This window comes from Neurospora tetraspora (assembly GCF_033439725.1).
Source record: "Neurospora tetraspora strain CBS 560.94 chromosome Unknown B0H65scaffold_4, whole genome shotgun sequence".
NCBI lineage: Eukaryota > Fungi > Ascomycota > Sordariomycetes > Sordariales > Sordariaceae > Neurospora > Neurospora tetraspora.
This window is the reverse complement of record NW_026944386.1, coordinates 2,243,942-2,266,271: the sequence shown is the minus strand read 5'-3', so window position 1 is coordinate 2,266,271 and position 22,330 is coordinate 2,243,942. Positions and strand designations below refer to the sequence as shown.

General features: G+C 53.6%; 10 protein-coding genes across 10 annotated transcripts; 6 read left to right on the top strand and 4 right to left on the bottom strand.

Annotated features, from left to right (window-relative positions):
• Nucleotides 1-146: 146 nt before the first annotated feature.
• B0H65DRAFT_465434 (cytochrome c oxidase, subunit VIb) lies at nucleotides 147-1,680 on the top strand. Its single transcript, XM_062826808.1, is given in 5 exon segments — nucleotides 147-481; nucleotides 492-494; nucleotides 980-1,093; nucleotides 1,268-1,331; nucleotides 1,412-1,680. 5 exon segments carry the CDS (start codon nucleotides 437-439, stop codon nucleotides 1,441-1,443), a joined length of 258 nt encoding a protein of 85 aa, XP_062681696.1. The 5' UTR covers nucleotides 147-436; the 3' UTR covers nucleotides 1,444-1,680.
• B0H65DRAFT_465430 (telomere stability and silencing-domain-containing protein) lies at nucleotides 1,681-3,245 on the bottom strand. Its single transcript, XM_062826807.1, has one exon. The coding sequence runs from the start codon at nucleotides 2,903-2,905 to the stop codon at nucleotides 1,922-1,924; it is 984 nt and encodes a 327-aa protein (XP_062681695.1). The 5' UTR covers nucleotides 2,906-3,245; the 3' UTR covers nucleotides 1,681-1,921.
• A 168-nt stretch (nucleotides 3,246-3,413) lies between these two features.
• B0H65DRAFT_194494 (Plectin/S10 domain-containing protein) lies at nucleotides 3,414-4,724 on the top strand. Its single transcript, XM_062821693.1, has 4 exons — nucleotides 3,414-3,557; nucleotides 3,711-3,748; nucleotides 4,048-4,407; nucleotides 4,492-4,724. Exons 1-4 carry the CDS (start codon nucleotides 3,519-3,521, stop codon nucleotides 4,544-4,546), a joined length of 492 nt encoding a protein of 163 aa, XP_062681694.1. The 5' UTR covers nucleotides 3,414-3,518; the 3' UTR covers nucleotides 4,547-4,724.
• A 764-nt stretch (nucleotides 4,725-5,488) lies between these two features.
• On the top strand, nucleotides 5,489-6,680 carry B0H65DRAFT_548829 (uncharacterized protein; the record flags this gene model as incomplete). Its single annotated transcript, XM_062829607.1, has 3 exons — nucleotides 5,489-5,609; nucleotides 5,876-6,493; nucleotides 6,577-6,680. The coding sequence occupies 3 exons, from the start codon at nucleotides 5,489-5,491 to the stop codon at nucleotides 6,678-6,680; spliced, it is 843 nt and encodes a 280-aa protein (XP_062681693.1).
• Nucleotides 6,681-7,226: 546 nt separating this feature from the next.
• On the bottom strand, nucleotides 7,227-9,641 carry B0H65DRAFT_194460 (uncharacterized protein). The gene is made up of 2 exons (XM_062821691.1): nucleotides 9,015-9,641; nucleotides 7,227-8,936 (listed from the first exon to the last, which is right to left on the bottom strand). The coding sequence occupies exons 1-2, from the start codon at nucleotides 9,175-9,177 to the stop codon at nucleotides 7,405-7,407; spliced, it is 1,695 nt and encodes a 564-aa protein (XP_062681692.1). The 5' UTR covers nucleotides 9,178-9,641; the 3' UTR covers nucleotides 7,227-7,404.
• A 2,527-nt stretch (nucleotides 9,642-12,168) lies between these two features.
• On the top strand, nucleotides 12,169-13,873 carry B0H65DRAFT_548827 (uncharacterized protein; the record flags this gene model as incomplete). The annotated part of the gene is made up of 3 exons (XM_062829606.1): nucleotides 12,169-12,525; nucleotides 12,582-12,643; nucleotides 12,700-13,873. The coding sequence occupies 3 exons, from the start codon at nucleotides 12,169-12,171 to the stop codon at nucleotides 13,871-13,873; spliced, it is 1,593 nt and encodes a 530-aa protein (XP_062681691.1).
• A 2,244-nt stretch (nucleotides 13,874-16,117) lies between these two features.
• On the bottom strand, nucleotides 16,118-17,027 carry B0H65DRAFT_442516 (uncharacterized protein; the record flags this gene model as incomplete). The annotated part of the gene is made up of 5 exons (XM_062825580.1): nucleotides 16,118-16,560; nucleotides 16,593-16,719; nucleotide 16,780; nucleotides 16,835-16,874; nucleotides 16,955-17,027. 5 exons carry the CDS (start codon nucleotides 17,025-17,027, stop codon nucleotides 16,118-16,120), a joined length of 684 nt encoding a protein of 227 aa, XP_062681690.1.
• A 601-nt stretch (nucleotides 17,028-17,628) lies between these two features.
• B0H65DRAFT_425033 (translation protein) lies at nucleotides 17,629-18,774 on the top strand (the record flags this gene model as incomplete). The annotated part of the gene is made up of 2 exons (XM_062824547.1): nucleotides 17,629-18,084; nucleotides 18,130-18,774. 2 exons carry the CDS (start codon nucleotides 17,629-17,631, stop codon nucleotides 18,772-18,774), a joined length of 1,101 nt encoding a protein of 366 aa, XP_062681689.1.
• A 328-nt stretch (nucleotides 18,775-19,102) lies between these two features.
• B0H65DRAFT_508859 (cytochrome oxidase complex assembly protein 1-domain-containing protein) lies at nucleotides 19,103-19,861 on the bottom strand (the record flags this gene model as incomplete). The annotated part of the gene is made up of 2 exons (XM_062828264.1): nucleotides 19,103-19,587; nucleotides 19,696-19,861. The coding sequence occupies 2 exons, from the start codon at nucleotides 19,859-19,861 to the stop codon at nucleotides 19,103-19,105; spliced, it is 651 nt and encodes a 216-aa protein (XP_062681688.1).
• Nucleotides 19,862-20,986: 1,125 nt separating this feature from the next.
• Nucleotides 20,987-22,109, top strand: B0H65DRAFT_194321 (uncharacterized protein). The gene is made up of 2 exons (XM_062821690.1): nucleotides 20,987-21,500; nucleotides 21,551-22,109. The coding sequence occupies exons 1-2, from the start codon at nucleotides 21,201-21,203 to the stop codon at nucleotides 21,992-21,994; spliced, it is 744 nt and encodes a 247-aa protein (XP_062681687.1). The 5' UTR covers nucleotides 20,987-21,200; the 3' UTR covers nucleotides 21,995-22,109.
• The last annotated feature ends 221 nt before the right edge of the window (nucleotides 22,110-22,330 follow it).

Below are 22,330 nucleotides of genomic sequence, written 5' to 3'. Positions count from 1 at the left end.
CCCACCGCAGCTGGCGCCCAGCTGTCCCGGATTCGGTCGAGGAAGCATCATCGAGTGCCGTCACCCTTTCGAGTGCTGAGCACAGGTGCGGAAATTGGTGCCTCAGGCTCCATTCTGGGTCGAGGCAGTCGCTACAGCGGACGAAGCTTTGGCTTTCAGAAGGTGCATTGCCTGGCACTGCCTGGACGGAGAAGGAGGACAGTGCACTGACTGCAATTCGTCAGAGCTACCAAAAGCTAGCACCCGTGCTGTGGAATCGATCCACTCGGCTCACCTCGCCTCATCATCGACACAAAGGTCAGAATCTCAGCAGCTCTTCCACGTCCCCGTCAACACCCGCACCTGGTCCAATTCCACAAGCCATTGAGCTTCCGCCTCAACACCAACTCCCAGACACCACCCACCCCCGTCACCACCACCGCAAACCACCGCCAAGATGTCCGACGACGAGCGCGTTACCAAGCCCTTCAAGTTCGTCACTGGTACGTACAGCTATAGTCGCTGAGAATTGGACCTCTGCTCCCCAAAGCAAAGATCTAAATTCCCTCGGCAAAAAATCATGGCGTGACCTCATTGCGCCGGACCGGAATTGATTGCTAACAAACGCACGTCGCAGCTGGTATGCAATAACCTGACCTCTGCCCTTTTCAAACACAATTAGCTCCTCCGCCGAATCTGCCGAAAATCGGTATAGCAGCTTCAAAAGCTACACTGCCTGCGATCGCCGAAATCCCCGATGTACCCCCGTTGAGATAGAGCTCCAAGCTCTTTCGGCACGGGGGAAGAAGAGGAGTGCAATGTGGAGACCCCGAACATCGAGCTTTGCGCGGCGCGGGGCAAGCACCCCGTTCTCCATGCCAGCAGCTAGCTTTGCTTTGCGGATGCGGATCACGAGCGAGCAGAGCCATCAAACCACCGTCAAAGAGAAATCGCCAAAACCTGTGTTCTGACGTATTGCGTGTTTTTTCAAAAACAATTAGGTGTCGACGCCCGTTTCCCCAACGTCAACCAGACCAAGCACTGCTGGCAAAACTACGTCGATTACCACAAGTGCATTCTCGCCAAGGGCGAGGATTTCGCTCCCTGCCGCCAGGTTAGCCGCACCACCACCATGTCCACCACTACTGCCGTCAGCTGTTGTTTTCTCGGATGAGAAAGAGGAGGGAGCAGCATGGGGACCGAAGGGGATGCAAAGCTCGACCGGGGAAGACGAAGCTACGACACGAAAGGGGACCCGATTGCTGACTGAAGACTCGCCGTTTATTAGTTCTGGCTCGCCTACCGCTCTCTCTGCCCCAGCGGCTGGTACCAGAGATGGGACGAGCAGCGTGGTACGTAACGGGGAAACAATCCTCTCTTTCACTGCTAGAAAGGGGCCAACTGACGGCATGTTTACTAACAATTCTTGCAGAGGCTGGCAACTTCCCCGTCAAGCTGGAGTAAATATACCCCTGAAATGCTTGTATGACGTGACAGGAAGAGGTGGATGGATGATGACCAAGGTCAACCACCTATCAGGACTCACTTTACCCTACATCGAACCTTGTTGTATTAGAAAGCTCTTGGTAGTACGGGGAAATGCACATAGAGAGTATCTTGGGGTTGACGAAACGAAGGTTTCTCATTAGTTTTTGCTAAAGTGATATCATTGGAATAGAAAGTAAATAGAAACAGAGCTCCTTTGCTGAACCGAATCTGGTATTCCGCTAGGCTTTGTACGATGTGGCCTAGTACGTGGTATCATGAACCCCCTTTACCCCTATTCGCTATCTCATAGTGAGACAATCCAAACAAACCGAACTCCAGATAACGCCATGTATGAGTTGTCTTCCAGATGCAGTTAAGTGAGTCAGGTTCACCCGTCCCATCCCGACTTACACTACTGAGTCCTCATGACTCCATGGCACCGCCATCGTAGCTCTCACTCATCATCAGAGCTCATAAACTCATCATCGTCATCAAAGCCAGCAAAGGTCTTCACCTGCGCCTTCGGCTGCACCGTCTCCTTCTCCTTGCCTTTCAGCTTCTCCTTGTCCACCACCACCTTCGGTTCCGGCTCCGGTTCCGATGGCGGCGTAGCGGCACCATCCCGCTCACCCTCCTTCTCATCCTCACTCATCGCCTCACCACCCGAAGACGACCCACTCCCACTCCCCGAACCGCCCTCCCCAACATTCGCCGCCGAATTCGCCGCAGCCGCCGTAGCCGCCAACATGGACAAATTATCCGTATAAGCACCCTTCTTCAAAGCCGTCATGACCGCCTCCCTCGTCCTCTCATCCAGCTCCTCCTTATCCTCCACCCACTTGCCATCCAACATGAATCCCCCACCTCCTGTCTTCCCATACTTGATCTCCTCCTGCCGCTTCTCCGTCTGCTCCACAATCTGCTGCCACCGCTTCCTTCGCTTTTCTTTCTCCTTCTTCTCCATGTCGGGTTTGATGGCCAGGTAGTCGGCCAGCGCTTTGGCTTCCGTGATGGTCCGTAAGCGGCGCCCGTCTAGGTTGCGCGAGGATCCGTTGTCTTCGCCTTGCAGACCGTTCTTCTTGCGTTTTGAAGACATGCGCCCGCCTTGGGCGCGGAGTTGAGAGCCGAAACCGCCTTTGCCGCCGCAGAGGGGGAGGGAGAGGCGGAGGGGGAGGAAGTCATTGTTGGCTTCGACATTGCAGGGCAAGAGAGAGGAGAGAGGTTGGGTGGAGGAGGAGGGGAGTTGTTTGTTGGAGTTGGTGGTGAGGAGGAAGCGGAAGGCGGCGGCGCTTTCTAGGGAGCCAGGCAGGCGGGAGAGGAGCCGGTCGCGAAGCTCGGTGATGGTTGTTGTGGCGGGGAGGGCGAAGGTTAGGGTGGGTGGGAGGCCGGTGCCGGCTATGCTGGTTACGAGGACGTTGATGGTGTTGGTGGGATCCATTGTGATGATATCGACAAAGGTGTCGGCAGGTTATTCTATCGTAGGCAATTGTGTTGGTCGTTGATGCACTTGTTTGTATATTTGATGCTGATCCACGGCGTGATGTTGATGATGGATGGCAGATGAACAGCCTCCCTGCGCTGTGGAGCGACGATGCGCTTATCGAAGTCTTGGTCGTCGATGACGCTGAGCGATCGCTATCCGGGCAATATCAAAGTGCCACGACGGAAAGTTGATTGATATGGTTCGTAGGATGTGGTTCGCGATTGGATTCGCTTGGTTGCATTTAAAAAGAGGCCGTTTTGGAGATGAACTTCGCCTCTGCGATGCGAGTTTGGAGAACCTTCACGGTCGCTAACACATGGGGCAAGCCACACGGTCCAGCCTTATCTGCGGACTTGGCTCAGGTTGGGCTGGGCGGTGAGGCGCCAAGACTCTGACAAGTGTGGCGGTGCCGCCCCGCTAGTTTCGCAACCCTACTATGGCATTGGAATTTCGGCACGCAGCCCACAAATCACTTAGATCTCGAATTTTGAGCTTTCGACTCCCGCAACGCCGACACTTTCCCCGGACCAACACCACCAATTGTGTCGACACCGGTCATCTCGTCAAAATGCTTATTCCCAAGGCTGACCGCAAGGCGATCCATGAGGTATGCGAAATCGATTTTTCTTGACGGCCATACATCGAAAAATAGGAGGAGGGTGGACATTGTTGAAGACGGAAACGAGGACTACATTTGATTACTGGGGACCGTCAAGTTGAAAGTTGAAGCCAGAACGTTATGCTGACCATTTTAATGTAGTACCTCTTCCGTGAGGGCGTCATGGTCGCTGAGAAGAAGTAGGTTTCCACCCGAAATTCCAGTCAAAGATACACACACATCCAGTCTTGCACCGTTCGATTCGCACGCGTTTTCCGATGGGAGGGGGGGTTTCGTCGCCGTCCGCCATTTCTGTTGTCGACCGACCATGCCATGCACACGACGAACACATTACACGAGTTTCAGCCCGTTATCGCGACATCGACCCAAGTCCACGCAGACACAGAAACAGACGCCAGCACGAACTCGCCCTCTATCCGCCGTGAACACCCGCCAACGCGAAACGAATAACACATGCTAATTCGTGACACCCGTTTAGCTATGAGTCGACCCACGAGACCGGCATCCGCAACCTTTTTGTCATCAAGGCTTGCCAGTCTTTGACCTCGCGCGGCTACGTCAAGACCCAGTTCTCGTGGCAGTACTACTACTACACCCTCACCCCCGAGGGTCTCGACTACCTCCGCGAGTGGCTCCACCTCCCCGCTGAGATCGTCCCCGCTACCCACATCAAGTCGCAGCGGTCTCACGCTCCCCCCCGTGGCATGCTCGGTGGTGAGGAGCGCCGCGAGCGCCCCTTCGGTGGCCGTGGCCGTGGTGACCGTGAGGGCGGTTACCGCCGCCGTGAGGCTGGTGAGGGTAAGGAGGGTGGTGCCCCCGGCGAGTTCGCTCCCCAGTTGTAAGTTGCCCCCCGCTGTTTGGGCCGTCAAGGTTCTTTTTTTTTGCGGATGTTACAGATGGACTAACATTTGTGTCCCAACAGCCGTGGTGGTTTCGGTCGTGGCCGCGCCGGCCGTGGTGAGGCCCCTCCTTCGTAAATGTCGGAAGGCGGAAAAATCTCTCTCAATCTTGGGTTGCCTGAACCACAGGCATAAAACAGCATGGGCACGACATGTACTCTTAAGTCTTCACGAGAAAGAGTGAAAGGGTCGACCAGCGATTGCACACCTACTCGCCGGGAACCGTGAGTGGTTTGTGAGGAGTTTGGTGGATAGAGATCATTCGGAAAACTTCTGCATTCAGGGTCATTTGCGGTCAATCGATTTCACTCGCGGCGTTCATTTTCGTGATTCTATACCTCCATCAAGAACAGCTTTCTGCACGTCTACTCTTGCCGGGTTTAGCAGCAGCGTTTATGACGTGATGACTTCGGAAAGGGGGAAGCCGGGCGTGCATGGAATGGAGGTTCGGGGAAAAACTACCAAGAGGCATAGAGTTTGGCTCTCTAGGACAGAAACAGCCTTCAGATAGCCAATCCCATGCTGTTGGTGTCGTAGGACAGACACTCAGGCATTCTCAAATGGTTCCCTTTCACATGAACATGAAGTGATAGTTCGGTGATGAGTCCGCATTTCTCCAACGCAGGTAAAAGACCAGGATCGTCTTTTGGGAACAAGACTCCAACGTACCCATATCCACCAGCCTCACTAATCTCATTGTTTACACCATGGCTGTTTACCCCTGAGTTCTTGGCTTGCAGTCGGGAGAGGGCTCCAGGAGATCGGACAGTTTGGAATGGGAATTGTTAATTACCATTCCGCTCAGAACATGTAACTTACCGGTACGTAAATACACACGTTTAACCCTGAACGTCATCCTGTCATTACTGCCTGTCGGTTCTCATTCATTCGACGCCAAGACATTTCCTTCAAGTCAACGTCAACCCGCTCGTTAATACTTCGACACATCATCCAGAAGAGGAATCTTCATTTCAACCAGATAACGAGTCGTCTCAGTTTTTCCAAACCAGAGGCAGATAAATGGACAGCGGCTTTCGTTCTCATCGCCGCGGCGCATCCGCGCGCCTTCGCAAGACATTTCGGTACCCGAGTGAGGATGAGGCCGATGATGGAAATGCGCTTGAGGTTATGGATGAGCAGGGTATGTGTTTTATATGTGTTATGTTTTTGGTTTTCTCACCCACTCGGGCCCCCTCGAAATCCCGGGTTACAAAACCACCAACCTTTTGTCAACTTGACCATATATCATTTACCCTCACATCCCCCCCCCCTCCTCATCCTCCTCCCCTCCCAACCGCAAACACTCACCACCCGTCCCATCCCATTTCTCATCTCACATCCCAACCCCCCTCACTTCATCACAACTCATAGCAAAAGCACAGTACTAACGCCCCCCTCCTGCTCCAGAACAAGAATCCCTAATCACCTCCCTCACCACCCAAAACTCCCGGCGCAACTCCCAATTCCGCTCCCTCCTCTTGCTCATCCCCGCCATCGCTTCCATCCCCTACCTCCTCGCCCTCTTTCTTCCTTCTCCCCCCTCTTCACAACAGAGACAATCAACGTCAACAGCCCTTTTCCCCCTCCTCGCCCTCTCCTCTTTAGCCGCTACGACGTTTATTACGGTTAAACTCCCTCCTACCAAGACGGGGTTGGGGTTTATCGACTCTTTGGCCACTGCCTCTGCCTCTGCTGGGAAGGACAAGGAGAAGGGAAAGGGGAAGGGAAAAGGGAGCAGAAGCGGGATGATGAGGGTGGTTCCAACCCTTTACGGCGCTGGTGGGATTTTGCAGCAGCCGTCACCGTTGGAGACGTGGCTACCTTATTTGAACGTGGGACTTTGTGTACTAGTATTATTGACGGGTTTGGTTACCGGTGGGGGACATCAAGTGGGAAGCAGTGTGGGAAGGGTGTATCTGGCAGCGTTGCCGGGAGTGATTTATGCGGCGACGGTGGTGGCGAAGGTGGTTATGGCGGGGGTTGATCCGGAGGGGGAGTTGGGGGGGTTGAGGTATGGGTATAAGGGTGCTTGAGGAGGGGGTTGGGGGGGTACCTGGGGGACTTTGGGGGTGGGTTATGTGGCTGTTTCGAGGAAGATGGAGGTTTAGGGGGGGTGGATAAGGAGGAGGAGGAGGAGGAGGAGGAGGAGGAGGATAAGGAGGAGGAGGAGGAGGAGGAGGAGAAGGGTTTGGAGGGGACGTCCAGGCAATGAGAGGGATGTTTGTGAAGGAGAATGTATGAAAGTTGGTGAAATGAAGGGTGCTGCGAGGACACGGGGGGTGGATCAGGCATGACAGAACAGAAATCTTGACGAGACTGCGACGGTTTAACTTGGGAAAAAAAAAAGACGTCCTGGTTATGCAACGCATTCAGGACAATGACCTTGAAAAGCGGTCTCCCTCGGATGGTGGATGGAAAAAAAGCGAAAGAGGGGGTTTGAAGCACTGTAAAGGTACCCAAGCAGGCCAAGTACCGCCACAAAATGCATGGGTTTCTTGCAAAGACACCCTTTTCTGGTTTGTTTCACTTCCACGAGTATTCACTAGCTCGCTCGTCTCTCTGTTATGGGGTCTCCCCTAAGAGTAATATGGACACAACACTACAAGACATGTTTCCGACTACCGTAACAGTTCTTTTTCGCTTTCGCACCACCTCAAGATGTGAAGGCCCTTTCTTTTCCTTTCCAGGTTTTCCGTTCGTGTCCAGGTTCTCAAGGTTAGAATAACCCTCGGCATAGTCCAACCAACCAAATGGGAGATGCAGCCGTTCATCTAAGCCTAAGCACCAAGTGCAGTGGCATCATCACCAGCTACCGGTACTCCTATTATTGGTACGGTATACATGGTTAGTAAACAAAGGCATGGCTGGCAAAGTACACAAGTAAATGTACCAACATATCCAAGATCAACACCCTCGGCTTTGGCCACCGTTTGTTATCATTGTTCCTCGGCACCGCTACCTTCCTCCCGTCCTTCTTGATTCCCTCCCCCCTCAGTCATTTCCACATCTTTCCTTTGAACCCCAGCCTTTTCCCTTACCTGTTCAAGTCTCTCCTTCAACCCCTCATTCTCCTCCATCATCTTCTTCAAAAAGTCCACGGCTAACTGTATCCCCCCAGCTTTGCTAACACCAGCCTCCTTATACCCGGGGACAATGATCGACAGGTTATCATAAGCCGACTTGATCATGTACCGTCGCCTCTTCTCGCTGTCGATGTGGTTCAGCCGCTTTTGTTCTAGGGTCAGGTTGGGCTTCTTTTCTTTATAGGAGCGACGCCTCTTCCCCGGTCGAGTGGGCTTGTCTTCGTCTTCGTTTGGTGATTGTGGGTCACCTCCCTGGGCTTGGGAGTCTGTGGCTTCATCGGGGGTTGGAAGTCCTTGACGGGAAAGTTTCTTCCCCCTTGCTCCGCCAACTCCTGAACCTGCTGACCTTCTGCCGCCTTGCGACGTCATGGGAGATGAAGGGGCAAATCCGGATTGGGAAAAGGGGCTGTAAGGGGTGTTGGAGAAGGTTACCAGCGAACCCGGTGATGCCATCTCGGCATCGTTATTTTTGGTGTTATCGACCGTTGCCCTTCTCTTCTTGGGCGGACCCCCTTCCTCTTGTATGGAGGCAAGTGCCTGAGGTAAGGAAGGTCGATGATGTGTTCGTAGCCTGGGCGGTGTGGATGATCCGTGGTGCTCGTTCCCTTGCGCCTGTGCTACAGGACTGGAGGCACGCGTGGTGGCGGCGCTTTGGCTGGGCACCAGACAATCCAATACCTTCAGTTGGGCTTGGCTCATCACCTCTGAGCTCTCCTGGGTCCTCTGGGGTGTGAAGGTCGACTGTGAGAAGCTGGTGTCGGTGCCGAATTGGATGCTTACCGGCTGCTCATGCTGATAGCTGTTTTGGCGCGACTGCCCCGGCTGTTGGAAGATCATGTCGCGATAGAAGTTGTTGGGAGGCTCGTTGACGGGCGCGTAAGGACGCATGGCCAGCGCGATGGCCGCGCCGCCAAAGCTATTGTCTGTTTGTTGGATTCCATGTTGCCCACCGGTAGTCCTTCTGCCCCCGTAACTTTGCTCGAAAGTGTTCCCGCCATGACCGCCTGCCTCGCGAGGGAGAGCGGCAGCTGCATTTAGGAGATCATGGATACCATCCGTTGATCGTAGCGGCGCTTGGAGCTGGTGGTTGAATGATGGACCCCCGAAGCTATGTACACTTGACAAGTCACTGAAGGCAGTGTTGAAGCTGGTGCGGGCAAAAGGGGCGAACGAAGTATTTGAACCAACAAGGTTTCCCGGCCGCGTATTCCATTCCGAAGTAAAAGATAGACCTTCTTCCTCAAAGTTTGGTGATATTAGGAAAGGGTCATCTGCTGCAGACGCATCATTTAGGTTTTGGAAAAAGCTGTCCAGATATCTGGACTGATCATCCGTAAGAAGAGTGGCGAGGGGTGCAGGCGGCTGTGCTGTATGCTGGGGCAAGTCTGCGAGAGACCCATGACGGCCAGTTTGTAAGACGTTTGCTTGAGTAACACGTGCTAAGGGGGGGTGAATAAACTTACAACCAAACACCGGCTGGGGCTGGTCGGGTGTCGGCGGCTCCTGGTGGTGTAGCGGCGGAGGCGGCTGCATGTCGGCAGAGGTAGGACCAGCAGGTGGCAGATGATGTGACGAGAGCTGGAGTGAGGGATGGCGCGAGGCTGTATGAAGTTGTCGTTGAGCCATGACAGGCAAGATGACGTATGTAGAAGTGTTGCGGCTGATTCAGCGGATTACACACTAGCTTGGGTTGTCGCCGCGGGCTTATACTCGGATTATCGGGGCATGCCAGGCAATGGCGTTTGCAATGTTTACGATTCCAGCACGTAAATCCAACCCGGCCGGGACTGGTCTAGACACGGGAAATCAAGAATATCCAATACCCCGACTGCTGGGGCGGCTGGGGGCCGATGGAGATGACGGCTGCGGAATAGCCGAGCACGGAGGACGGCTGCCGGAGACCCGCTGAGGGGACCCGGGAATCGTCGTGGGGCCGGTGGCCGGAAGATTGGGAAGCGGCCTCGGTGGGTGCGTTGCGGTTTGATGATGTACCGCCGGCGTGGGTGAGGTGAGGTTGTTGGTGTTGACGTGAGTGGCCGGCTCCGCAGTCGTTTTCGAGGCACGTGAAAGTCGGGTCGTTGTCGTCGGGAGGTACCTTCAATGTACCGAGCCGATCAGATGGAGATGTTGAAACGTTTGAACGTGACAAGAAACTCGGCTGGTTGCACTAAAACTGAAGACCCGGACTCGAGCACGTGTATCGGTAGAGCTGAGGGCTGAGAACTTGGAGCTCGGTCGCTTTTTGGGAGAAATGCGAGGATTCCAAGGCAAAGCTTGGAGTGAAAAGCACAATGCGAAATGAAAGCCCGCTAAATGCCGGATGGAGGGACAAACTTGGAAACTGAATGTAATGATTGATGTATCATGTTAATGTAGAGGTAGAAAACTGAGGCCAGGCGGACAGGACGTCAGGTGTTACTTCAAAGTCGCAGACAGAAAGCATAAGTCAAGAACTCGGCTGGGATCGGTTTGGGGTTTGCGGGGGATCTGATCTGGAGAGCCGCTAATTTAAAAAGAAAACCGTTTTTGAAGGTTCCGTGCTTGGATTTCTCTCTTCAGCTTTTGTTGGTGCGGTGCAGGATTTCCCCTGGCTCGTGGCTTCCATCAGTCATCGGTCTTGTGGTTCCTTCGCCTAGACTGCCTTGGATGTGGTTCCTAGCTCCCGCTACAACGAAGTGGAGGCTGTCCGCAAGGTACCGCCCATAGAGCACCCTTGAGGTCCTGTTAGGCTGGTACACAGTACTAGTCCAGGCTGGGGAGGCCATGCCGTGAAGTTGAAAGACACCATTTCATGACGGATGAAATACGTGGTTTCAGATGAAGGGTTTGAAAAGACTACTCACTCTCTGCCCAAAGTGAAAGTGTTAATTCATACGTTGTCATGTATCTGACTAATTATGATCGCAAAGGCAGACACCAGAGTCAACAAGTGGCTGATCTGAAGAGGCCGGACACAAGACATTGCAAGTACCGAACTAACGGACTTTATTAGTGGGGACCAGCCGGGAGTGGAATTGCAAGGAGCTTGCGAGGCCGGACGTTGGAGTGCCGGGTTCCTCCTCAAGATACTCCGAGCATGAAATTCACCATGTTTCTCTCTGCCTCTTCTGTTGCCTCACCTGTTGTTATAGTTTGGACTTATAAGAGATAGGGTATGTGATGTTCTCATCCTGGCTTCACGGCGCCTGTCCACGGTGAAAAGTCTTTGAGCATAGGCAGAGCTTGTCGAGGGCGCAAAAATAAGCAAACGATCACATGCAATATCTAGCACGAGGTTTCGTGCCGCCCACTTTTGACGTCTTGCGCTACCCCGCCAAATCTCCCCTGACTTTCCTTCTGTCTAAACCCCGGACTCGTTGATTGGTCTCCGGGTCCATTCTCAGGTCTAGAAGAGACATCATGACAGGTACGCAGAGAAATCCGGGGAAGTGGTAGGGCAGAAGTGGAAGGACACCTCCAAGGACCAGGTGAGCACCGAGAATAGAAAGCCTCGTGTATCAAGCCGTTTATCCTGTCATTTCCAGAACCTCGCATGGCGGGAGAATCCGGTGCCTCGTTCGGTTTTCGATTCCAGAACGGCTTAAGGCCCTTCCATCACCTGGTCTTTCTTGTCCGTGTTCCGCCGAGGGTCGGAATGGTGGCAGGAAGTCAGTCCTTGGAAGGTGATTGGAGAAGCAGGTTGACAAAGGCCAGGCATCCAATAGCTTTGACGTGTTCTCCAAACTTTACAAAATGGAGGTGATGAACGCAGAGAGAGTCGTGATCGAGTTCAAGACTGGGGACAAGGAATGGTGGAACGAAGTCCCCGCATTTTTTGTAGCGCGCTATCAAGACGCTACCCCATTCACACAGCAACACCAACGCCCCCAACTCCCCCAAAGCTCATTACACGACAGCGATCTGCTTCCCCGATCCAATTCAGTCCTTTCCAGTTCAAACTCCAATCAATGAAGAGGCGCGTTTCACCTCACGAGGACATGTCTGTTCAGTGGTCTCCTTGAACCGGCCCCGCCCCTTAGAATCCCCCGGTCGCCGGTCCATGGCGTCGCCCACACCACGAGCAGAGACACTAATCCAGACCGGGCACTCTGCTCGGTATCAAGATCGTCTCTTCGTTCGTTGGCACCTCTGACACCCAATTCCAAAACCATCCCCCGAGCCTAGGCAATTCCACGTCGGTAATCCACACTTCACGTTAGACGAGCCACGGACGGTGCCGCCGCCCGCCACGGCGTGACGACATCCAGAGCAACCATCCATCTTTTTCACTTGTTGTCGTTGCCATTGTTGATGTTATCCTTGGTTGTTATCCGGCACACACATTCAATTTCAAGGGGGTAAACAACCATCCATGCGTCTTGGGACTTCTCGATTCGGTTATACCGAGGCTCATTCACCCTGTATTATACCTTAACCTAGGTTAGTTCACTTAAGTTGTACAACCAATCTCATCTCCCTGCCAACACACAACACCACAGAGTAGATACCTGAACACTTTGACAACTACGCAATCAAGCTGTAATGTTCTGAAAATCAGGACTAAGCTAACACGTAACCCAGCTTCATAGACTTTATTTCTTCTTACACAGCTTCACTATACATGTATCTGTAGCCGCCATGAGCCGCCCGTCTCAGAGAGCAGCTCCTCCTGCTGCATCTGGACCCCCATCATCCTTACGCCTCCAGCTTCCCACAGTTCAGTCAGCTTCAAACCTAAAAGGCTGGAAGAGGATCGAGAGTCGCATCCCCCCATTATTGCGGCCTCTCGTACGCGCCTATCTTCTGGGCTATGTGTCCTCGGTTGCCCCGAGGTTGTTTACCTTGGTTTCCAAGCATGTCATCAGGTTGAAAGCCGAGAAGAAACAACAGGATGATTTCGTCGAGTCTTTTATAAACATACTGCGGGGTGGCATGGACTGGCAACGATTTCCCACATTTTGCGCTGTCCTTGCCGGTGGCAGCACGTTACTCGAGGTATGTTCTGGCTTCTCACAACGTTACCGTATAGTTACTCACTCTTGGCCACATAGGTTTCCTTCAAGACTATACTTGATCGTTTAGCCGCCACATTGTCCGATGTGACACGAAACCGGTAAGTATCCGACCACCGTCCTTCTTTGTCACGTTAATAACACTCAACCATTGCAGACTTTCAAGATGGTTTGCCTCCTTCATCGCGGCATGGCTCGGTATCAAGCTCCTACAATCAAAGCGGACTCCAGGCTTCACCGAGACGATAACCGCGCCCACTGTCATAAATGGTGAAACCCCTTTGCCCACATCTGACGCCATTCTGGATTCAAAACAAGACGCATCTCCGCGGCAACCCATAAGGACAGTCCACTACGCCGGCCGGACCCTAGACTTGACCCTTTTCGCTGTCACTCGCGCCCTCGACGTGATCTTCGGGGAGCTCTGGTCCCACTACAAAGCCCGTCGCCATGCCTCCCCCTCCCGCACCGCCACCGGCAGGCTCACTGAAGCTCTCATCTCCCGCCTCACAGACCCGGCCATCTTCGCCCTCTCCAGCGCTCTCATCATGTGGACCTGGTTCTACCAACCCTCGCGCCTCCCCCGGGCCTACAACAAGTGGATCACCTCGGCCGCCTCCGTCGACGACCGCCTGATCGAGGCCCTCCGCCGGTGTCGGGCCGGCACCCTCGTGTACGGCAAGGACACGGGCCAGGCCCCGTTGCTCGGCAGCATGTGTAAGGACTACGACTGGCCCGAGGTCTGGGGCGACCCGGCCAAGGCCCTGCCCTTCCCCTGCGAGATCGTCCACATGGGCTGCGGCCCGAGCTGCGAGCCACACGCCCTGTCGAGGTTCGTCCGCTCGTTCAAGTGGGCCTTCACCATGTACTTGCCGCTCAACTTGCTGCTCGTGCTGCGCAAGCCGAACTGGAAGGCGTTGAAGAGGGCGTTGGTGTCGGCGTGTGGGTCGTCGGCTTTCTTGGGTGCGTTCATCGCTCTGTTCTACTACGGCGTGTGTCTGGCTCGCACGAGACTGGGGCCGTACGTTGTGGGAAGAGACGCAAAGGGTTGTCAGAAGATTGACGGCGGGCTTTGCGTCGGTACTGGGTGTGCCTTGTGTGGATGGAGCATCTTGCTGGAGAACGCGGGGAGGAGGAAGGATATGGCGCTGTTTGTGGCGCCGAGGGCTCTGGCTACGTTGTTCCCGAGGAGATACGACTTGCAGAAGCAGTGGAGGGAGACGGTGGTGTTTGCGGCTAGCACGGCGGTGGTCTTTACATGTGCGCTGGAAAATACGAAGAGGGTGAGGGGTGTTCTGGGAGGGGTTTTGGCGGGTGTGTTGAAGCCGTGAGGCAGAAAAGGTGCAGTGGCAATGCCTTCTTCGGATATCAAAAGGGGCAACCGGGAAGACGCTCGATATCGGTGGATTCTGCAGACTCCATGCTGCGATTATGAGTCAAACGATCCCATCAAGAAAGTAGTCCGGATACTCAAACTTTTGATCCCCGGCCTTGTCTTTGGTATCGACTTTGCTACGCCTTTCAAAAAGATCGGATGAGCACTCCAAGATAGTGAAGCGGATGGTCACCGTACCTCGATCCAATAAACAAAAGTTTCAAGCTCCATGAATGGTTACGGACATGCACGACTACATTCCCATATGCTCGATTCCGCTATATCGACGGGGAAGTCCACGAATCCCACAGATCATTTGCTTAACGTCCAGTTCGACACCAAGCAGGGTTGTTATCGTGATATTTTACTGCAGGAATTTCGCATCCACGAAATCACTGAACTGGGACCGAAGTCGACATACTGCATACACATCGCCGACATTTCCGCCATCCCCGTTTACAGTCACTTGCTGAAAAAGCATCAGGTAAGAAATATCGAGAGTGTCATTTCCGAATGATATGATATGACCAAGTACCTAACACCGTCTCCTCTGCAGAACTACCAAGCAGGAGCAGTCACACGAGATCATCAGGCTCTTGGATATCTCGAAGTCTTGAAAGTCTCGAATTGTTTCTCCTGAACAACCACACTTCCAACGGAAATCTCATCACCACTCACCAGTCGACAATACCGACAACAACCGCAAAAATGCCACGCAACAACATCTCCCCCAAAGCCCCCCTCATCGCTCTCTCCACCCTCTGCCTACTTATACTGAACCTTGGTTACGCTGTAAGGAATAAATGAAGAGAAAAACAATCGCTACTTAAGTTATTTTTTTCACCCATGCCTTCGGGTGACTGATGAACTGCCCGTGACTTTCTTGACTGTCGTGAACAGCCGAGTCTGTCTTCGCCTGCACCTAGATCGGCTTTTTTTGCTCTGATTTTCCATCCTGTAGCAATATTTCATCGCCATCAAAACTGCTGCTCAACTCTCATCATGCCGCTGTTACTGGTGGCCTCTTCATTTTCCTCTTCTGATGTCTGATCTTGTCCGCGTAGTCCTCTCTCACAAGTCGCAGCATCTCCTGGTAATTCTGGAGGACGTTCAAAATTTTAGTGTATCCGCTGTTGATGTCGCCGTTCTGACGTTCTTCGTTGCCTCCTCGTAAGAGGGCGGTACTTCAGATGGCGGTACCGTTGCTGTAACGTTCGCAGTGGAGGGTACCTGAGCCGGTGATGGGGTAGCGACGCCCGAAGACGGGGCCGGGGGGTGAGGTGGTGATGGAGCGACGTCCAACCGGAACATCCAGAAGAATAGTTTGAACATCCAGAAGAATGGCCAAACAAAAATAAAAAACCCACCAACGAGTACAAGACCCACTAGTAACGCTCGCATACGTAGTGGAGATGTAGAGATATCTGGCCATTTCTCTTCAACCATACTCTTCCAATCTTTATAGAGTGCTATACGTACGAATTCGAACAAACCGATGAACAACCAAATAGAGAACCCGATAGCGATCCAATGTACTGGCTGTAGCCCCCCGTCGTTTGTTGCACCGTCGCTAGAGGCACAGGCTGTTGTTGAGTTGGAAGTTGTTGTTTGGCAGGACGACACGAGTGTACTCGTGTTAGTGGTTGTCGGCGCCATTGTTTCGGTCGAACGGGGCTAGTAGTGACTCGCCGAAGATTCGTCCCAGTGTAGCCAGATGCGGTTTGTTTTCGGACGACTCGCTTCCCGAGCTTCGAATGATGTTTCCTGGAGGTTACTTTGTTAGTTTGGCGTTTGCGGTACCACGAGAGTGAAGAGTGTACTTACCAACTTCAGGACGACTCGGGGCTAAAAGTAACCCGGTAGTCGAGCTCGAAACGGGGGGACAATTTGGGAGGACCAAGCAGTTGATTGATAAGTCGAGACGATGAAGTCGGTAAAGCAAAGATGTTCAAGAATGTTTGGAAGTTGATGATTGATGAACAGAAGAGGAAAGAAAACGAAAAACCGTTGGGGACCAGAAGACTCAAGTAGTCTGGGGCTGCCAGAAACCTGGAATTCACGGCGGGGTTTGCAGCAGTATGTGCCTTCCTGAGGGGTTGTCTGGAGGAGGCAAGAGCTACGCTTTGAGACGCGACAAAAGGCAGGTGGGTTGGTAGCTCGGTGCCGAAACTTGACAGTGACGCCTGAACCTACATGAAAACTACATAAAGTCATCCTCCCAAGTCTCGTCCCGATCCTGGTTGCTCGACTCCATCATGTTCTCCTCGGCAAAAAGCTCGTCGTAGGCATGATCCTTCTGCCACTTGATCTCCGCCCGCTCCTTCTTCAGGCGATCCTCCTCCTTCTTCCGCGCCAGCACCGCCGCCTGGTCCTTCTTGCGCAGCTCCCTGAGGTGGTTCTCCTTCTCCTCTCGCAGGTCCGGGTGCTTCTCAACCTTGGTCTTGTTAAGACGGTTGACAATGGCGTTTTCGCGCTGCGCGATCAAAATGCGCTTCACCTTCTTCTGGTCCTTGAAGCTAACCTGGCCAACCGCCATGCTGCCGTCCTTCTTGAGGTTGGCCCATGGCGTGTAGATGATTGTGATGTTGTCCTTCTTGTTACCTTTACAAATAGCAGGGTTAGTCTTCATGGAGCTCCCATGACCTGACAACACATGAGCAAAAGCAAAAGCTTACCCTCGATGGAGTTGGCCTTGGTCAACTGACCGAGGTCGGTCAGGAGCTCCTCGGGAATGTTATCCCATGTCCAACCCTCTGGCAAACGGAGGTAGATATGAGCACTGGAAAGTTTGTCGACGTGGAACTAGGGTCAAGTTATGAGAAAACGAGCATATTATGATGGGAAAATTATGGCTGTTCATACCCTACGACGAAAAGTCAGAAAAAGCTGAATAAGGCTTGGCTAGGGTGATACTTACCAGACATCTTCCTCCCAGCCGTGACTAATCAACTCCTCGTCTAAAAATGGAATGTTAGATGTATGACAGTATAACATTGTGCGTTTGAGCATGATATGCAGCGTCCATCAACTCACGTACTCTCAAACTTGTCTTTCCCCACATAAATGAAAGCCGGGGGATTGACGACGGTCGAGGTGAAATAGAAGACCATGGTTGCTGATGTGTAAGTAAGGAATGAAAGATATTAAAGGTGTATCTTGAAACGGCGACAGTGAAATGGCACTTTCGTGCAAGAAAAGAAACCAAAATGCAAAAACGCGATTTCTTTTCTGGCTGGTGGTGGTCGAGTTTGGGGATCCAGGCGTTAAAATGCGCCCGCACTCAGCGAGGGAAGGGAGTCAAAACAAACACACAACCCTAACCCTCTTTCTCGAAACGTTACACAGCACCGCCGAGTGCCTGTGACTGGCCGCCCCTCCCCTGTCAATTGTGAATCCCCGGATGCCGAACCGATCGACGTTATCGGGGGGAGCATCCCGTTACTGAATTTCTGGCTATCAAATTTCTGCTGCTCCGTGCTTCGAGCCGGCGACCACCACTCCCGCACCCGCCCCAAAACCACCTCAACGGCCGCGCGCCGAAACGACCTCCCAACTCCGCCCCCTCCGGTTCGCGTCTCGAAGACAGCCGGTCCTTTGCGATTCCCCCACTCGACGCTCCGGGGCACCGATAATAACGGCGAACACAGTCAAGTCCAATTGACTGCGACCAACCCCACCAAACACAACATCACCTTTTACACAACACACACGATGGCGCCCCGGCTGCCCGCGCGCTGCTGGAGGCAGCTCTCCCTCGTCGAGAGGTCAGCCATCCACACCACCACCGCCAGCCCCCTCCTCCTCGCCGGCCGGATCACACCCACCACCGCCTCCTCCTCGCCATCGACCTTCTTTCCCTCCCTCCTCCCTCAGATCACAAAGCGCGGCGTCAAGTACGGCTGGAGCACGCTCCCGAAGCGCAGCAGGCCCACACGATTCAACCAAGTGACCCAGGGTCTTCCGGCGCCCACGTCGGGTCCCGCCGCTGCCCTCAAGCGCCGTGAGAAGACCACCCCGCTGCGCACCGGCGTGCTCGCCGTCAAGAAGGGCATGACCGTGTTCATGGGCCGCACCGGCGCCCGCATCCCCTGCACCGTCCTGCAACTCGACCGGGTCCAGATCGTCGCCAACAAGACGCGCGCCAAGAACGGCTACTGGGCCGTCCAGGTCGGCCTGGGCGAGCGCCGCGCCGAAAACGTCGGCGCCCCGCAGCTCGGCTACTACGAGGCCAAGGGCATCCCGCCCAAGCAGACGCTCGCCGAGTTCAAGGTGCGCAACCAGGACGGTTTGTTGCCGGTCGGCGTCCAGCTGCTTCCGGACTGGTTCCACGTCGGCCAGGTGGTGGACGTGCGCGGCATCACGCGCGGTATGGGTTTCGCCGGTGGTATGAAGCGCCACGGCTTCTCCGGTCAGGAGGCGTCGCACGGTAACTCCAAGAACCACCGTACCATCGGTTCCGTCGGTGGTTCGCAGGGCTCCGGTTCGCGTGTGTTGCCCGGCAAGAAGATGCCCGGTCGCATGGGCGCCCAGCAGCACACGGTCCAGAACCTGCCCGTCCTGATGGTGGACAACGAGCTCGGCATCGTGGTGGTCAAGGGCGCGGTCGCCGGTCACAAGGGTGCGGTCGTCAAGGTCCAGGACGCCGTCAAGAAGGCCCCTCCCCCGGAGGAGTTCGTCGAGGCCACCAAGAAGCTCATCAACGAGCGGTTCCCGGATGCGGAGGAGAAATTGCAGGCGGCGAGGAAGTTGCACTTGGAGCTCAAGGAGGCGAGGAGACAGGGCCTGATAGATTCGCTCATCAAGAATGGGCTGACGGAGAAGGCGGATGGAAAGGTTGCGGTTGAGGCTTCGGCTTGAGAGGGGCTGTCTGGTCTGTAGTATGTGTTTGTACTAGGTTTATGGAAGGGAATGTATGGTATAGCCTTCCGGTTTCTCTTTTTTAGTTCTCTCTTGTATGATACACACGCATCGTGGGGTGTTTAAATGTACAGCTACCGAACAATGTATAACATGTTGAACATACAACCCTTGCCCGTGATAAGGTCACATGCTCCATCCTATATCTTACATATCCCTCCTAAACAGTCCTTGGGTATTCGATCAGAGAGTCGGACCACCACATTTCCCCATGTGCAGATGGTGCCCCCACCAAGGCATCTTCTTCCCTAACATCACCCCAACACAATTACTTGGGCATCTGCCTAAACCCCCTAACCTTGGCATCCTCAGCATCATCCAGATCCAGCTCAGGCTCCGCCCCGCGGCCGTTGATAGCCCTGAACGGATCGCCCTCCTCCAGCAGGTCAATGACCTTTCCGTCCTCCGTCTCCAGACTCCACTCGGTCGTCTCGAACATGCCCCGGGGCGTGGGCCGGAAGCTGGCGAAGCGCATCACGCCCGTGCGCTTGGTGCCCTTGACGTTGAACTTGATGTCGATGCGGCCGTGCAGCTGGTTCATCTCTCCGGAAATCCAGGGGATCTGCGCCTTGAAGTAGATCTCGTCGCCCAGGTACTCGCGCGCGCGCGCGTTGGTGCGCAGGGCGTACAGCGTCGATTCCACGACGGGCGAGGAGAGTTTCTGGTAGTTGAAGATGGCGATCGAGGTGGCGGCTACGATGCCGAAGAAGATGGGGAAGGTGCGGGACCAGCGGAAGCGGGAGGTTTGGACGTCTGTTTTGGTTGGAGAGGTGGAAAGGGGGATAGGGTCAGTAAGTAGGTCAATTGGGGGCGGGCGGAAACGGACATGGAAAAGAAAGAGGTTGAAAGAAACAAACATACCAGGAAGTTCACGATCAGCTCGCCTCTCCATCAACGGACCATCGCCAGGCCTGGGTGCCGATGTGAGAGATCTCCTCTGGGTCTGGGGTGCACGGCCCTTGGCGCAAGGGGAAGGCCTCGCCAAGGCCCTCTTCAGGGCCATACGTTGTGTTATCCTTGAGAGCATTGTGTATATTTGTGATATGTGTGGTTTCGTGTGAAAGTTATTTTCAGACGAACGGGATGTGTTGACACAAGCTTCTGGAGTTCGTCCCGTAGACGGGAGCTAAGCTGCCCTACGAACGATAACTCGTTTATCGATAGGGAGTGGGCCGACACTACGTCGACTGCCCCACTATAATTTGATCAGTGCATAGCCTTTTGGCAATATTCTTGTAGCAGCAAGTACCAAGTTGTCGGGGTGGATAATGAGGGTTAGGAGTTGAGGCTTGGACTTCGGGGTCAAGTTGGGGAATTCATCCTCGTGGCTTGGCGGATAAATGCTTCCCTCCTCTTTCAACAACGCCAACAACCATTGTTGGCATCACGATGGCATGTTCCACAACGCTTTAACCGTCCATTGGGGGCCTTTTTTGTTCTATTCTTGATGAGGTTATCCCGTTTCTGTTGAAGGGCTACGAGTGCATCATCTTCTTCTCGTTACTCCAAGTTCGAACAAAACTCCTGCCGAGTTGCCGGTTCAGCTTGCTTATTCACACTTCTCTGTTTATATGCTCGATGACGAAGGCCGAGAGGTAGGTTTCCGTTTTTGGCCCTTTGATTCAGAGCCTGGTGTTACTATTCTATAGGGCTGAAAAGTGCGGTCTTTTCCTGTCTATGTTGCAGTTTGCTTCAACTCCAGATGTCGTGAGAGACGGACAGCCTATATCCTACAGCCGGGACTGGTTCTTTTTCCAACTCAAGGTTGCAGCCAGCCTTGAATCCGTCGGTCCAGGCCGTCACAAGGTCCTGTATCTGACAAGGCAAGCTCTGTTGCGTATAGCAACGAAACGGGTTGCAACCTCACAAGGCGAGCCGAGCCTCGTGCTGAATGCTTCGCTTCCACGGATCAGCGTGTGGCAGTTCCATGCAAATTAGGCAGCTTTCATGGAAGGGTTCCCGTGGCGTTGGCTGGGGACATGCAGTGATATCCCCCCATTCAGGAAAAGAGGAGGAATACGTACCCAGTCGAGCAGTCTCACTGCGCATCATGGAGAGGCAGTGTCTATTTTGTGTGCTTACATGTGGGACAAGCTGACAACCATCCCATTTGGGACTGGGACCCAATCCGCGTCCTCGGAGGCGGGTGAGAGAACGCTTCCCGCCCAACGAGAGAAAAGGCGAACCGGCACGACCGGTCGGTCTGCTCTTATATATGATGGCTTGCGCCGTTGTCAATATCTGGGGAAACGTGGACAAGTCACCAACGGCATTCAACTTTGTCACATCAGACTTTGGCTCTTTCTGTCTTTTCTCTTCACTTTCTGGCTCTTCAGAGAAGCATAGCCATAGCGGCTTCGTTCACCATGGCTTCAAATGGGCTTATGAAAGCCATCTATGTGGCTTTGCTCTTGCTTTATATCGACGCAGCTATCTCATTAGCGCTTGTCTCGTCAATGGTGGCGTTCCTTCATGGACGAGGCGGCCAGCCATTCCGTGTCCAAGATTTTGAACATGGCGGTCCGATATTCAACCTTCATGGAGAGCCTGCAAACCTCTTGACGGACCACGGCCATACGACAAATGGTGCAGGAGGTACAGGCGTGGTTCTTGTTGGTTTCGGCGGCCTCCTGGCTTTGTGGTTGGAGCATAGGTCCAGGGCAAAGGTATGTTATCATTGCCAAAGAATCATTATGGCTTACTGACGCTACGACAGTATGGCAAATCATCGCCATTCTACTATCTATGGGCCCTCATTACGATTCTCAGCTGGCTTCTTACTCTCACGGCTCTCATCTACACCTTTGTCCTGACCAACATGCATTCGGACCAAAGCATCGACATTGGCCTGGCGTCACGCACTACTCCAAGTCCGTACCCACGGGATTCTTGGACACCGGAAAACTGGTACACGGAGGTCAACAAGCTACACTTTACCAATTCGGCAGATCACGACATACTGAATCGGAAGCTGAGGTCCATTCGCGGATGGCGCTACAACCTCATTCCCTTCATGATCCTCGGTTTCGTTCTCATGCTTCTCGTCATCTTGGAGTTGTTGAGTTTCAGGAGGTCGAGGGGAAGGAAGGCAGACCAGCCCTTTGGACAACCTTATGGAGCGGCTGTCTCTAAGCATGAGTCTGCTCACTTGGTAGCATGATGCAGATTTCAAGTTGAGGACATAAGAGTTTTGCGATTGTGGTCACTTGAGCGGTACAGTCGAGATGTTATAACCTATGTCAAATTCATTAGCAAACAACGGGCTTCAACTAGACAGATGGATGGAAGGGTGTCGATAGAGGAGTAATAAAAAGAACCCAGTGGCATATAGTTCAAGAGGAATACATCGCATATGGCCGCCAAGATACCGTGGCTTCACATCGAGAAACAATGCCTAGAAAACCACGTACCTGCATTGCATTCGAGAAGCTGTCAAGACGACGCCGATGTGACAAAGATATAGGGGTTCAGGGGGGGTCAACACTCAACAGGCAGG